The following is a 13951-nucleotide window of genomic DNA, read 5'->3' as shown; positions in this document are numbered from 1 at the left end:
GAACCAGAGTACAACAGAGCCATTATAAAGGGTTGAGCCCTCGCTCCCTGCCTGCTTTCCTGCTTTCCTCCATGAGGCAGCCAAGAAGACCACAGAGAACATAATCTCTCCATGTCCCAGCACAGGACTGAGAAACTCAGTAGATGAAATGAAAAACCTCAATGGAAAGCCTCTACAACAGGTAACAGCAACTGAGGACTTAATCAGTGAGCTGGAAGATGAGATGCAGAACAACTCCATACAGCAAACGGGATTGGAAAAGAACCTTAAATCAAATGATCAGACAATGGAAAATATCCTCAAAGAATGCAAAAAGATGAAAATGGAATTTTTTGAGGGGTGGGGGAAAAAAAAGAAAATGGAAGTCTTTGATAAACTCAACAGAAACAACATAAGAATCATTGGAGTCCCAGAGTCCCAGGAAGAAAATCCCCAGAAAAATCAACAGTCAGGGACATCCTTATAGAGAATCTCTCAGAGCTAAAGACTGCATGCAACCAAATCCTGCATGCCCGAAAAATACCAGCTAAAAGAGACCCAAAGAAAAGCACTCCAAGACACATTCTAGTCACAATGACAAATCCTGCTGACAGGGATAGAATACTGAAAGCAGCAAGATCTAAAAGTGAAATTACATTCAAGGGAGAATCCTTAAGATTTACAGCAGACGTGTCACAAGAAACTCTCAAGGCCAAAAGGTAGTGGTGAGATATAGTGACAAAACTCAACGAAATGAATGCTTTGCCTAAAATACTGCACCCAGCCAGACTCACTTTCAGGTTTGAAGAAAGTATACATAGATAGCTTCATGGATAAACAGCAGCTCAGAATCTTTACAGACTCAAAACCAGCCTTAATATATAAACTGAAAGGTTTACTTTAAGACAAGACAGGCCTAAAGATACACCAAACTTCTACACAAAGATGGCTTTAAATCCATGACAATTATCGCTCTTAATGTCAATAGGTCAAATGCACCAGTTAAGAGATACAAAGTGACAAAATGGATCAAAAAACTGAATCCAACATTCTCCTGCCTACAAGACACACATCTGAATAGTCAGAACAGACACAGACTCAAAATCAAAGTTGCAAGCACACATCAGGAAGGGAGAAGGGGCCTACAGATAGCTTAATTGTAGCTTATAAAATTAGAAAACGATCAACAAAATGAACCCAAAGTAAATAGGAAGAAGGAAATAACAAAGCTTAGAGCAGAAATTAATGAAGTGGAAACCCCCCCCCCCAAAAAAAAACAATCTGAAAGATCATTGAAAGCAAAAGCTGGTTCTTTGAAAAAATAAACAAGATTGATAAACCACTAGCAAAACTCACAAAGAAAGGGAAAGAGAGAAACTTAATAAACCAGATTATAAATGAAAAGGGGGAGATCACTACAGATAATAAAGAGATCCAAAGGGTAATCAGAGACTACTTTGAGAAACTATACCACGAAACATGAGATAATGGAAGAAATGGGAAAAAAAATAAAAAGAGAAAGAAAAATAAAAGACATTATTATAATAATGCCCAGAGACAATAGAGATGAGTACCAGAAGGAGCAGCCATATATGAAGCTCACCACAAAGCGTGGTGAATGTAGTTAGAGAAATGACTACACTAAGAACTACCATGACAATGTTGATAAAGTAGAATGCCTTCAAATAGAGGCAGTAGGTGGGGGAAGAGGGTGATGGAGCAGTGGTGGTGGGAATTTGAACTGGTTAATGAGGGTTGTCTATAACTGAGGCCCAACTACAAACATGTTTGTAATCATGGTGCTTAAATAAACATAAAAAAATAGTAATTCAAGGAGACATGGATTTAATAGCGTGATGCTGGGTGAAATTCATTTGTTTTAGCTTTTCTACCTGTAAAATGAGCATCACAATACTCAGATGTAACATATAAGATGTAACATTTAAACATTTATATGTAACATATATGTTATCCTTAAATGTAACATATAAACCCTTGCTATTTTCACAAGATTGCCTTTGACTCTCCAATTACAGGGCCTAAAGGCATCATTATATCTTCCTAAAATAAGGGGATTTCTTGGGAATTTACTCTCATGGTTCCTTTTCAGGTGCTTTCTCTGCCTAAAGTAATCCCAGCCCCCAAACTGTCTCTTCACCAGTTTCGTCAAATAGCCCAGTAAACTACTGTTTTCAAGTGACTCTGAATATTTAGTCATGATAGACTGCTGTGTCCTTCATGAATTCATTCATTTCCTCACCCTCTTCTCTTCCTCTTTTGTGAATAAGCTCTAGATTTCCTTCTTCAATCAAGGTAGTTACTTCCTCCTCCTTTCTCTTACTCTTAGCACCAGCCCAACAATCACGTCTGGGGACAAAGACTCAGTTTTTGTGTTTTTTTTTTGGGGGGGGGGGGTTGGGCCACACCTGGTAATACTCAGGGGTTACTCCTGGCTATGCGCTCAGAAGTCGCTCCTGGCTTGGGGGACCATGTGGAAAGCTGGGGGATGGAACCACAGTCTCTCCTAGGCAGGGCTGGCAAGGCAGACACCTTACCTCTAGCGCCACCACACCAGCCCCAAGACTCAGTTTTTACCCCAAGTAGTTACCATATTTTCCGTCGTATAAGACAACTTTTAAAATGAAAAAAAAAAAAAAGTCAACTGAAAATCGGGGTCTTATACGCCGAGTATATTCCGAAAAACGTTTTGATATGCCGCTAAAGGAAAATCGCCTGGATATTGCCACAAAACAAATTTTCCAACTCAATCCTGCATCAATCACTGCAAGGCTGCTAGGACCGCCTCTCAAACTCAGCCAATCCGAGCAGGCTTTTTATGCATGCAAATTATACAATGTTCTGTACCCGAATCTACACTGTAAAAAAGCCTGCTCAGATTGGCCAGAGCCAAAGAGGAAGTCTATTACAGTATAACCTTTGAACCTTTGTTTGTTGTGAATGGCTCACTGTGGTACATATAGTTGCAACACAGGAATGTTCTGTCTTATAAAGTGAATATAGGCCTAAACCTATGTTTTAACTGGTACTACTTATGTTCCCCAGAGCACTGCTGGGGGTCACTCCTGAGCACAAAGCCTGGAAAAATAGACTGTGAGGATCACTTGGCATGGCCCGAATGACTCCCCCCATCCAAAGTAAACAAACAAATACAAAATAAAAGATGAAAGATGAAAAGGGCACAATTGCATTATGAACAATCTGTCTCTGAAAATAAAAGATATACCACACACAGAAAAAAGTTTTATTCTAACTTTACTCAAAACCTCAAAGAACTTCAATGAAATAAAAGAGAAAGCTCCAAGCTCTAGTCCTTAAGTTTTCTTACCAGGACCCTACAGATCAGTTTTGCAATGGTTTTGACAGAGCTGTGCTGAGATGACCTGCATGTGTTTGTTCATAATGCTCAGTGAGTTCATCACTAAAGGACAGCCACAAAGCAGCAGCAGGATGAAAATGGCCTAAATAAAAGCATCACAACAAACAGCCAGACTTGTTCATCTAGACTTTTTAACAATAATCTAATAACACAAATGCTGGGCCAATAGCATAGCACTCACCTTCCCCAAAGCTGGCATTCTTCTGCCTCAGGAGCACATGGAAATCTTCAACAGGATTCACACTTCCAACCTAGAAGATACCCAGACAATAAAGTTGCAGGTCACTTTTCTTCTTGTTAGCACTCCAGGCAATGCAAGAACACTTAGTGCTGTTAAATATGCTCTTATAAAATAAAACCAAATTTAAGGGAAGGTATTTTCTATTCTTTTTCATTTATAGGATTCTGTTAAAAGTAGCTTCTTTGTGGCCAAATAGCTGCCTTCTATTCTTTAACATACCTCTATGCAGCCAACTTCTTTCCAGAGGGGGTCAGAAATATCACAATGCAAGTCAGGAGCAGGCCTACCTTGATACCTGATTGTGGTACTTATCTATGCATCCCCAAACCCAACTAAATAGGAAAAGGGGCTGGTGTGTCACTTTATGGTATAATTGTCCCTCTTAGATGGCATAAGAGCTAAACTTCCTTTGGAGAGATTACTCCTGATCTTTAGGCACTGACATTTTGGTAAAATATATAATTTTACTCAAACTGGACATGCCCCACCCCACAAATAAAAGCATATTATGATGGACTGCTTGGTGGGAAAATTTCAAATAAGAAACCCCCTACCACACTATATGACACTTTCTGGCATACTTATATTCTTTTTTTTTAATCTTTTATTATTCTAATAATTTCATAAAAAGAATTGGAGATAGAGAAAATTGATTTTCTTTTCTTTTTTCTTTTTTATTTAAACACCTTGATTACATACATGATCGTGTTTGGGTTTCAGTCATGTAAAGAACACCCCCCATCACCAGTGCAACATTCCCATCACCAATATCCCAAGTTTCCCTCCTCCCCACCCGACCCCCGCCTGTACTCTAAACAGGCTCTCCATTTCCCTAAACATTCTCAATATTAGGACAGTTCAAAATGTAGTTATTTCTCTAACTAAACTCATCACTATTTGTGGTGAGCTTCCTGAGGTGAGCTGAAACTTCCAGCTCTTTTCTCTTTTGTGTCTGAAAATTATTATTGCAAGAATGTCTTTCATTTTTCTTAAAACCCATAGATGAGTGAGACCATTCTGCGTTTTTCTCTCTCTCTCTCTGACTTATTTCACTCAGCATAATAGATTCCATGTACATCCATGTATAGGAAAATTTCATGACTTCATCTCTCCTGACAGCTGCATAATATTCCATTGCATATATGTACCACAGTTTCTTTAGCCATTCGTCTGTTGAAGGGCATCTGGTTGTTTCCAGAGTCTTGCTATGGTAAATAGTGCTGCAATGAATATAGGTGTAAGGAAGGGGTTTTTGTATTGTATTTTTATGTTCCTAGGGTATATTCCTAGGAGTGGTATAGCTGGATCGTATGGGAGCTCGATTTCCAGTTTTTGGAGGAAATTCCATATTGCTTTCCATAAAGGTTGAATTAGACGGCATTCCCACCAGCAGTGGATAAGAGTTCCTTTCTCTCCACATCCCCGCCAACACTGTTTATTCTCATTCTTTGTGATGTGTGCCATTCTCTGGGGTGTGAGGTGGTATCTCATCATTGTTTTGATTTGCATCTCCCTGATGATTAGTGATGTGGAGCATTTTTTCATGTGTCTTTTGGCCATTTGTATTTCTTCTTTGTCAAAGTGTCTGTTCATAATCTTCTTCTTCTTCTTCTTCTTCTTCTTCTTCTTTTTTTTGGCTTTTCGGCCACACCTGGTGATGCTCAGGGGTTACTCCTGGCTATAAGCTCAGAAATCGTTCCTGGCTAAAGGGATAAAATGGGATGCTGGGGGATCAAACCACAGTCCATCCTAGGCTAGTATACAGAAGGCAGACTCCTAACCACTTGTGCCACCGCTCTGGCCACATATCCTTAATCTTCTGAACCCAAACTTAATAGAGCCTACAGAACCCCCAACTAAAGCAAGAAAACAATAGCTTGTACAAAAAAATGTATTAAAGTTTCTGGTTTGCACTGGTATAGTAGAGTCAAAAAAGCTTTCAGAACAAAGTTATTTGTAATTTTCTCCTTTATAACAAAACAGTAAAATAAAATTAATCATTTTCCATACATTCAGTTAAGCTAAGAGCATTTCTTTAACAGGCAGGGAAAGCATATCCTAATGCTATTCTCCTAGTACATCTTGCTAGTTAAGCAACAACTTTTCAGCTCCACTGATTCAAAATAATGTCACTTAGAATGTAAATTGGTACAGCCTCAATAGAGTCCTTTAAAAATTATAAAATGAATATGCAATATGATTCAGCAATACCAGGTCTAAGACATTTTTATATGAAGAATCTGAAAATAGTCATTCAAACAAATAATTTCAATATGTTGATATAGCAGTTATTATTTATAAAACATGGGCAACTTAAATATTCATTCACTGGATGAAGAAGTTGTGGAGCTCAGAACCTCCCAGCTGCCATTAAATCACTGCACCCACTAAGAAAAGAGACCTATGAGAACAACCCCAAACCCCCCACACCCTATCCTCATGGACCCTAGCTTGGCATGGGTAGAGCACAGGGACTCCTGGGTCATCCCTTAAATTTGGCGAATGCAAAACAGGCCCTCCCCCACTCTTCTACTTCCAGATTTCCCAAAGTCTTTCTCCCTCAATGAAAGGCAAGTGAGACTATCACAAAGACTGGCAGATATTACCAAAAAATAATAAAACAAAAAAACACTAGAAATAACTACACTAACAACTATCATGACAATGTTAATAAGTGAGAGAAGTAGAATACAGGCAGGGACCCCGGGTCACCTCTTAAATTTGGCTTGTGCAAAACAGCACCTTCCCCACCCTTTCACCTCAGAACCTCCAGGCTCCATCACCAAAGCCCACTCCTGCACAGGAAAGAAAGCCAATCACTCACTGCCCCACAAACCTCGCTGACACTTCAGCTTATACCAGATGGTTCTAGGCAGAACAGGCCTAACATTTCTTTGCCTTAGAAAATATATATCCGGGCCCGGAGAGATAGCACAGCGGCGTTTGCCTTGCAAGCAGCCGATCCAGGACCAAAGGTGGTTGGCTCGAATCCCGGTGTCCCATATGGTCCCCCGTGCCTGCCAGGAGCTATTTCTGAGCAGACAGCCAGGAGTAACCCCTGAGCACCGCTGGGTGTGACCCAAAAACTAAAAAAAAAAAAAAAAAGAAAATATATATCCCCAACTCCAGAAGAACAAGCAATATACTAGTATACAATATTTCTTTTATATTTGGGTAACCTCACTTACCTAGAATAAATAAACTCCAAAACAGATATACCTCCAAGCACCTCATATTCAATTAAGCATACTACTTTTTTTTAAATACCCTAAAACTCCAGCATTCCAACCTACCCAATGCAAAGAACAATACGGAAAATAAGGAAGATACCAGTGATGGAGAAAAATCCTAGCAAATTTCCAAGTCTTCCAAAGCACACAAACCCTATAGATAAGGACCTAAAATGATAATGTCATAGCAATGGAATTCAAGGAATCACTAGCCAAAGAAATTAAAAAGTTCATAGATGGACAATTCAACCAACTCAAAGATAAACTCTATCAGAAAAATGAGAGAATCCATACAAATGAAACAGAGAACTAAAAAACATGCTAGCTAGCCATAGTAACAGAATTACACATAGAGAATCGCCTGGATGAACTTGAAGGCAAAATAAAAGCCAACAACAACAAAGAAGTCAATAAAGAAATAAGAGATAAAACATTGGAAGAAAATGTAAGATATTTAATGAACAAAGATAAAAGAAATAATCTACGACTAATAAGAATACCAGAAGGGGAGGAAAAGAAAAGGGGAAGAACAAGTAGTGAGGGAAATAGAGAATTTTCCAACTCCCTGGAAAGAGACGGATGTACAATCCAAGAGAAGTAAGTAGTACCAAACAAAATAGCCCCTAACAGATCAAGAGCAAGACATATAGTAATCCAAATGATGAAAGAGAGAGAGAGAGAGAAAGAGAGAGAAAGAGAGAGAGAGAGAGAGAGAGAGAGAGAGAGAGAGAGAGAGAGAGAGAGAGAGAGAGAGAGAGAGAGAAGGAGGGAGGGGGAAGATGAGAGATATAATACAAAGGAAGGAACATAAGAATCAAACCAGATTTTACATTCAAAACAATTCGGACAAAAAGACAGTGAAATGACATATTTAAACTACTGAATGAAAGAAACTTCCAACCTAGAGTCCACTACCTAGCAAAACTTTCATTTACATGGGAAGGAGGGTTAAAAATATTCTCAGACAAAAAAGAACTTGCAATATTTGCGCTAACCAAACCAACTCTAAATGAACTACTAAGAGATCAATTACATAAATCAAATCCCCAGTGGTAACAACAACAACCCTATATAACAATATATAACAACAATATAATAGCAGAACAGTGTCAATAATTTCCTTAAATGTCAATGGATTAAAGTCTCTGATTAAAAGGCACAGAGTAGAGGGTTGGATCAAGAAACAAAACCCAGGTATTTGCGGCCTGCAGAAAACACATTTGAAGTTTGGGATAGACACAGGCTGAGAGTAAAGGATATAATTCAATTATACATGCCACTGGAAAACAAACAAACAAAAAAACTAGGACAGCCATACTCATATCAGATCAAATTGCATTCAACCTCAAAAAAGTACTCAGAGACGAAGATGGACACTACTTATTGATCTAAAGAACATTAGACAAAGACGCACTAACTCTGATCAACGTTTATGCACCAAATGTAGAGCCAGCAAAATATGTAAGACTTTTGCTCACAAACCTAAAGAAACATATGGATAGAAATGTGATAGCAGTGGGAGATTTCAACATATCATTATCACTAGACAGATCCATTAGGCAGAACACTAGCAAAGACACAAGAGCCCTAAATGAGAAAATAGAAAAATCAGAACTAAAATCAGGGCCCTCATCCTCAGAAAACAAAGGAGCCAAGAACTTGAAATGGAACAAAGATAGTCTCTTCAACAAATGGTGTTGGAATAACTGGATAACCATCTGTGAGAAATTAAATATTGATTCATACATCACACTTAAACAAAAGTAAAATCTTGTGTAAAAACCTTGGATTAAAAACATTGAAATCAGACCCAAAATTATAAAGTTCACTGAGGAAAGCATAAGCATAACGCTCCAAGACGTAAACCTCAAAAAGCCTTTGATGATAGGATGTCAATGGCAAGATCTATAGCAGCAAACCTAAATAAATAGGACTACATTAAACTAAAAAGTTTCTATATGGCAAAAGAAACACAGTCTAAAGCTAGAAGACAGTTAACAGAATGGGGAAAAATTATTTTGCACTCAACACATCAGATAAAGGTTTGATATCTACTGAACACAAAGTACTCACAAAGGTTAGCTCCACAATACCTAAAAACACCAAAAAAAATGGGGAGAAGAAATGAACACACACTCCTCTGAGAAAGACCAACAGATGGCCAACAGACACATGAAAAGATGTTCATCATCACTTATCATTAGGGACATTCAAATCAAGACAACAATGGGGTATTATCTTACCCCAGTGATGATGGCACATATCAAAAATAATGAGAATAATTGCTATTGGCGGGAATGTACTCTCATCCACAGCTAGTGGGAATGCTACCTGGCCCAACCGCTATGGAAAAAAGGATGGAGGGTTCTCAGTAAACTCAAAATTGAGCTGTCATTTGACCCAACAATCCCTCTTGGGTATCTATCCCCAGGATAGAAAGACATTCATCTAAAAGTATGTAATGCACACCATTCATTGCAGCACTCAGTACAATAGCTAAGACTTAGAATCAACCTGGATGTCCAATAACAGATGAGTGGACCATGAAAATGTAGTGATATATACAATGGAATACTACATAACAGTAAGAAATGATACAATAATGCAATTTGAAGCAACATAGATAGAACTAGAAAATATTACATTAAGGGCCGGAGAGATAGCCTGGAGGTAAGGCATCTGCCTTCCATGCAGAAGGAAGGTGGTTCGAATCCCAGCATCCCATATGATCCCCAGTGCCTGCCAGAGTCGATTTCTGAGCATAGAGCCAGGAGTAACCCCTGAGCGCTGCCGGGTGTGACCAAAAACCAAAAACCAAAAACCAAAAAAAAAAAAAAAAATTTAGAAAATATTACATTAGGGCCAGGAGAGATAGCACAGCAGCATTTGCCTTGCAAGCAGCCGATCCAGGACCAAAGGTGGTTGGTTCGAATTTCGGTGTCCCATATGGTCCCCTGTGCCTGCCAGGAGCTATTTCTGAGCAGACAGCCAGGAGTAACCCCTGAGCTCCACTGGATGTGGCCCAAAAACAAAAACAAAAAAAAAAAGAAAAGAAAAGAAAAGAAAATATTACATTAAATGAAGTAAACCAGAAGAAGAATAAAAACAAATTATATCAGTTATATGTGGTATTTAGAAAATCTCCACAAAGGAGCTGGAGAGCACAGAGGTAAGGCATTTGCCTTGCATGCAGAAGGACGATGTTTCGAATCCTGGCATTCATATGGTTTCCCCAAGCCTGCCAGTAGTGATTTCTGAGCATAGAGCCAAGAGTAAACCCTGAGCGCTGCCAGATGTGACCCAAAAAACAACAACAACTACAAAAGAGAAAATCTCCAAAAAGAAGCACAATAGTCTAAATGGTATATACTCTGGACACAGGTGTGCCAGGGTATAGCAAGAAGTGAAAAAAATCAAGGGGAAGAGGAGAAATACACAGCCTTTACTCTCTTTATACTACAAAGAAACCTGCTACAACGAAAATAATTATTCGATCAACTTCTCACTACAAAATCTATTAATAATGTTCTAATGTTTTAATCCACAGAATCAGGTGCAGAGTATGATTGGAAACCAGACTCCTACTGCAGTACTGCTATCAGTATGCTTAAGTGCCTTAATTTTATTATGTATAAAATAACAACTTTTTTGTCCAAAGAGGTTCTTAGAGATATAGGTTGGACACTCTAATTTTTCAATTGAGTGCTCTATCATATTAGACTCCAAATGCAGTGCTCATTATGACAGTATTTTGACAAAGTAATCCAATTTATCCATTTCCTTTTGATTACTTCTGCTACTATGATCTAAAGCTTATGGCCATAGAGAGCACTGAAATAAACAACTGCACACCATAAACTTTTGTTACAGATCCCACTCATTACAAATTACTATTATCTTTTTGTTTCTTTTTTTTCCTTTTTTCTTCCTTTTTTAATTTTAATTATGTGAACAATGATGCAAAGAAAGAGGACAAGGTAAAGTTACAGTGAAAGGACAATTACCCAAAAACAGAGTTCTCAGAAGAAATCTCCCTGCTGACACCTTAATTTTGAACTTACAGTCAACGAACACTAAGAAAAATAAAACAGAACCCATGTACAATTACTTTGTCCCTCAAGACCCCAGATTGTAGTATATAATAACATTTCTTAGCGGTACACAAAGCAATCTAAAGCCATAACATTTATGTAACTCCTTAAACTTGAAGGCATAGTAGTTTTTTACATTTCCATGCACATGCATATTAATTTAAGTTAACCTCAAAAGTTTAAGTGTTTTCTTTTTTTTAAGGTTTAGAGTCAAAGGAGCACAGTAAAAACAGCGATAGAGTGGCAACTATCGTTTGCATAAGCCCACCAAAGTATGGGGGACATGGAAAGGAAAAGCCTTGGCCTAAATACAAGGAGACCCTACCCCTGAAGTTTCCTGACATAAGACCAACTCTAGGCTCCAGGCAAACTAGTTTGTCCAATCCCAGTCATTGTCTGTAGAGCCAATACAGTTTTATTTTTCACACAGTCTCTGTTATTGGTATCATGTTTCTGTACTAAAGATCCTGGAATCTGTATATCCTACATTGAAGTCAGAATGGTGCGGAGCGTCCTCTAATTTCAACTCACAATTAAAGAGCAATGCAGAAAGCCCTGTCCAGTAAGCAGGTCGTCATTGTTGTTTAAGTCTTCTCAGTGTTAAAAGAAGACTCTTTTGAGTAGATCAATGTCAGAGCAGCAGTAGGGTCTTCCCTGGTAGAGGATTGCTTCTAGGTGATGTAATAGAGAACTATGGATGTTTTATAGATGGTTTCCCTGGTTCAGAGGTGAATGGAGAATGCCCATTCTTCTGAGGCCTGTGCCAGGTCATTGTGTCAATGTTCAGGGTGTAAGGTTCCATTTATGTATTCCAATCTCTATTAGATAAGAACTTATTTGTATGTATAGTATTATCCATTTTAATGTGCCTACGCAAAGAAGGAATAATGCCACGTGGCGTTATAAGCACATATGGGGGCCACAAGAACAAGTCCAAGATTCTGGAAACAACCCAAGTGCCCGAGAACAGATGAGTGGCAAAAGAAACTGTGCTACAGCCTGTCCTGTGCTTCTCTGTCTTTCCTGAATTCTTGAAGCTTTCCTCAGAGCCCGGGGCAGCGAACCCCCAAAAAACTACATTCTGAAGCTACCCAGCGAGCGAGTCAGTGAGTAAGAAATGGCTGGCTGTGGGGGTTGCCAGGCAGAGTGCTGATTGCTCTACCTGCAGAGTCTCCACCCTGCTGTGCTTCTGAGGAAACTGAGAACCTGAAGGGAGCCCTGTCCTGTGCTTCTCTGTCTTTCCTGAATTCATGAAGCTCTCCTCAGACTCCTGAGAAGCGAACCACAAAAATACTGCATTCTGAAGCTGCCCAGCGAGACAGTGAAAACTACCCCTGCCCAGTGGGGCCCGACTGTGAAAAACTGTGAGTGCTGCCTGTGTGTGTCTGTCTACTATCCTGTTGCATGAACCTCTGGGGAGTGGGCCGAAAAGAGGCTCCAGCAGAGCACTTTGGCTCTGCTTCGCTACCCGGCCATGCTCTTTCTAAGAAAAGAACACCATCGCAACAAGAAGAAAAAAATCACACTAAGAACTGTGCTGGATCACAGAAGCAAGATTTTCTCTCCGGACTGTCTTCTCTGCTGCATGCTCGGGCCTAAGATTTGATCCTGTGTGAGGCTTCATCCATGGAGGACTCCCCTCCCTGAGAGGCAAGTCGGCCCATCCAGAAAGGGAGGAGCCAGAGGAGTGTGCTGCCTGCACCATATAGCCAATGAATACCACCACAACACGTAGAAAAACCCACAATACAAGTGTGACAATGGGGAAACAACGAAGGCCAGCATCAGACATAGGAAATGAAGATGACAATTCTGATGACCAGATAATGACCAACCAACTAATCAATCTCTCAGATAAGGACTTTAGACTAGCAATATGGAAGATACTCAAAGAACTCAAAGAAACCATGGATCGAGTTGAAAAGAACACTAATAAGAACCAAGAACATATGAAGATAGAAATCACAAAACTCCAAACTGAAATAACATGTCGACTAACAGGCCTGAAAAAGTAAGTAAACGAAGTGAATGACAAAATGGATAAGCTCTGGTACATGGTATTAGAAGCTGAGAATAGACTTGGTGCTGTGGAAGATGAGATACATAACAATTCCATACAGAAGGAGAGATTGGAAAAAAAACTTAAAGCAAATGAACAGACATGGAAAAATTAGTCAAAGAATGGAAACAGATGAAAATAGAAGTATATGATAAGCTCAACAGAAACAACTTAAGAATCACTGGAGTCCCAGAGACCCAGGAAGAAAATTTCCAGGAAGAATCAACGGTCAAGAACATCATTAAAGAGAAACTTCCAGAGCTAAAGAATATATAAGATCAAATCCTGCATGCTCGAAGAGTACCAACCAAAAGAGACCCCAGAAAAACCACCCCAAGACACATCCTAGTCACAATGACAAATCCCACAGATAGAGACAGAATTCTGAAAACAGCAAGATCAAAAGGAGAAATTACATTCAAGGAAACATCCTTGAGATTTACAGCAGACCTGACACCAGAAACACTCAATGCCAGAAAGCAGTGGTGGGATATTGTGACAAGACTGAATGAAATGAATGCTTCACCTAGAATACTGTACCCAGCAAAACTCACTTTCCGGTTTGACGGAAAAATACATGGTTTCACAGACAAAAATAGCTCAGAAACTTTACAGACTCAAAACCAGTCTTAAGAGAAAAACTGAAAGACCTAATTTAAGACAAGACTAACAAAAAGACACACCAAATTTCGATAAAAAGATGGCATTAAATCCCAGGACAATTCTTTCTCTCAACGTCAATGGACTAAATGCACCAGTTAAGAGACACAGAGTGGCTAAATGGATCAAAAAACTCAATCCAACCTTCTGCTGCCTACAAGAAACGCACCTGAATAGTCAGAACAAACATAGACTCAAAATAAAAGGCTGGAGAAAAATTATCCAAGCAAACAACACCCATAAAAAAGCTGGAGTGGCCATACTAGTATCAGATAATGCAAACTTTATACTCAG

General features: G+C 39.2%; 1 protein-coding gene across 1 annotated transcript in view; it reads right to left on the bottom strand.

The window, feature by feature from the left end:
* XRCC5 (X-ray repair cross complementing 5) overlaps positions 1 to 13951 on the bottom strand; it is a 134233-nt gene that overhangs the window by 40438 nt on the left and 79844 nt on the right. The window contains exon 16 of the mRNA XM_049770326.1: positions 3558 to 3627. Coding sequence (XP_049626283.1) covers positions 3558 to 3627 — 70 coding nt within the window. The remainder of the gene's footprint in view (positions 1 to 3557; positions 3628 to 13951) is intronic.

Source organism: Suncus etruscus, chromosome 1, assembly GCF_024139225.1.
Source record: "Suncus etruscus isolate mSunEtr1 chromosome 1, mSunEtr1.pri.cur, whole genome shotgun sequence".
In the NCBI taxonomy this organism is placed as follows: Eukaryota; Metazoa; Chordata; class Mammalia; order Eulipotyphla; family Soricidae; genus Suncus; species Suncus etruscus.
This window is presented reverse-complemented; position numbering and strand designations above follow the sequence as displayed.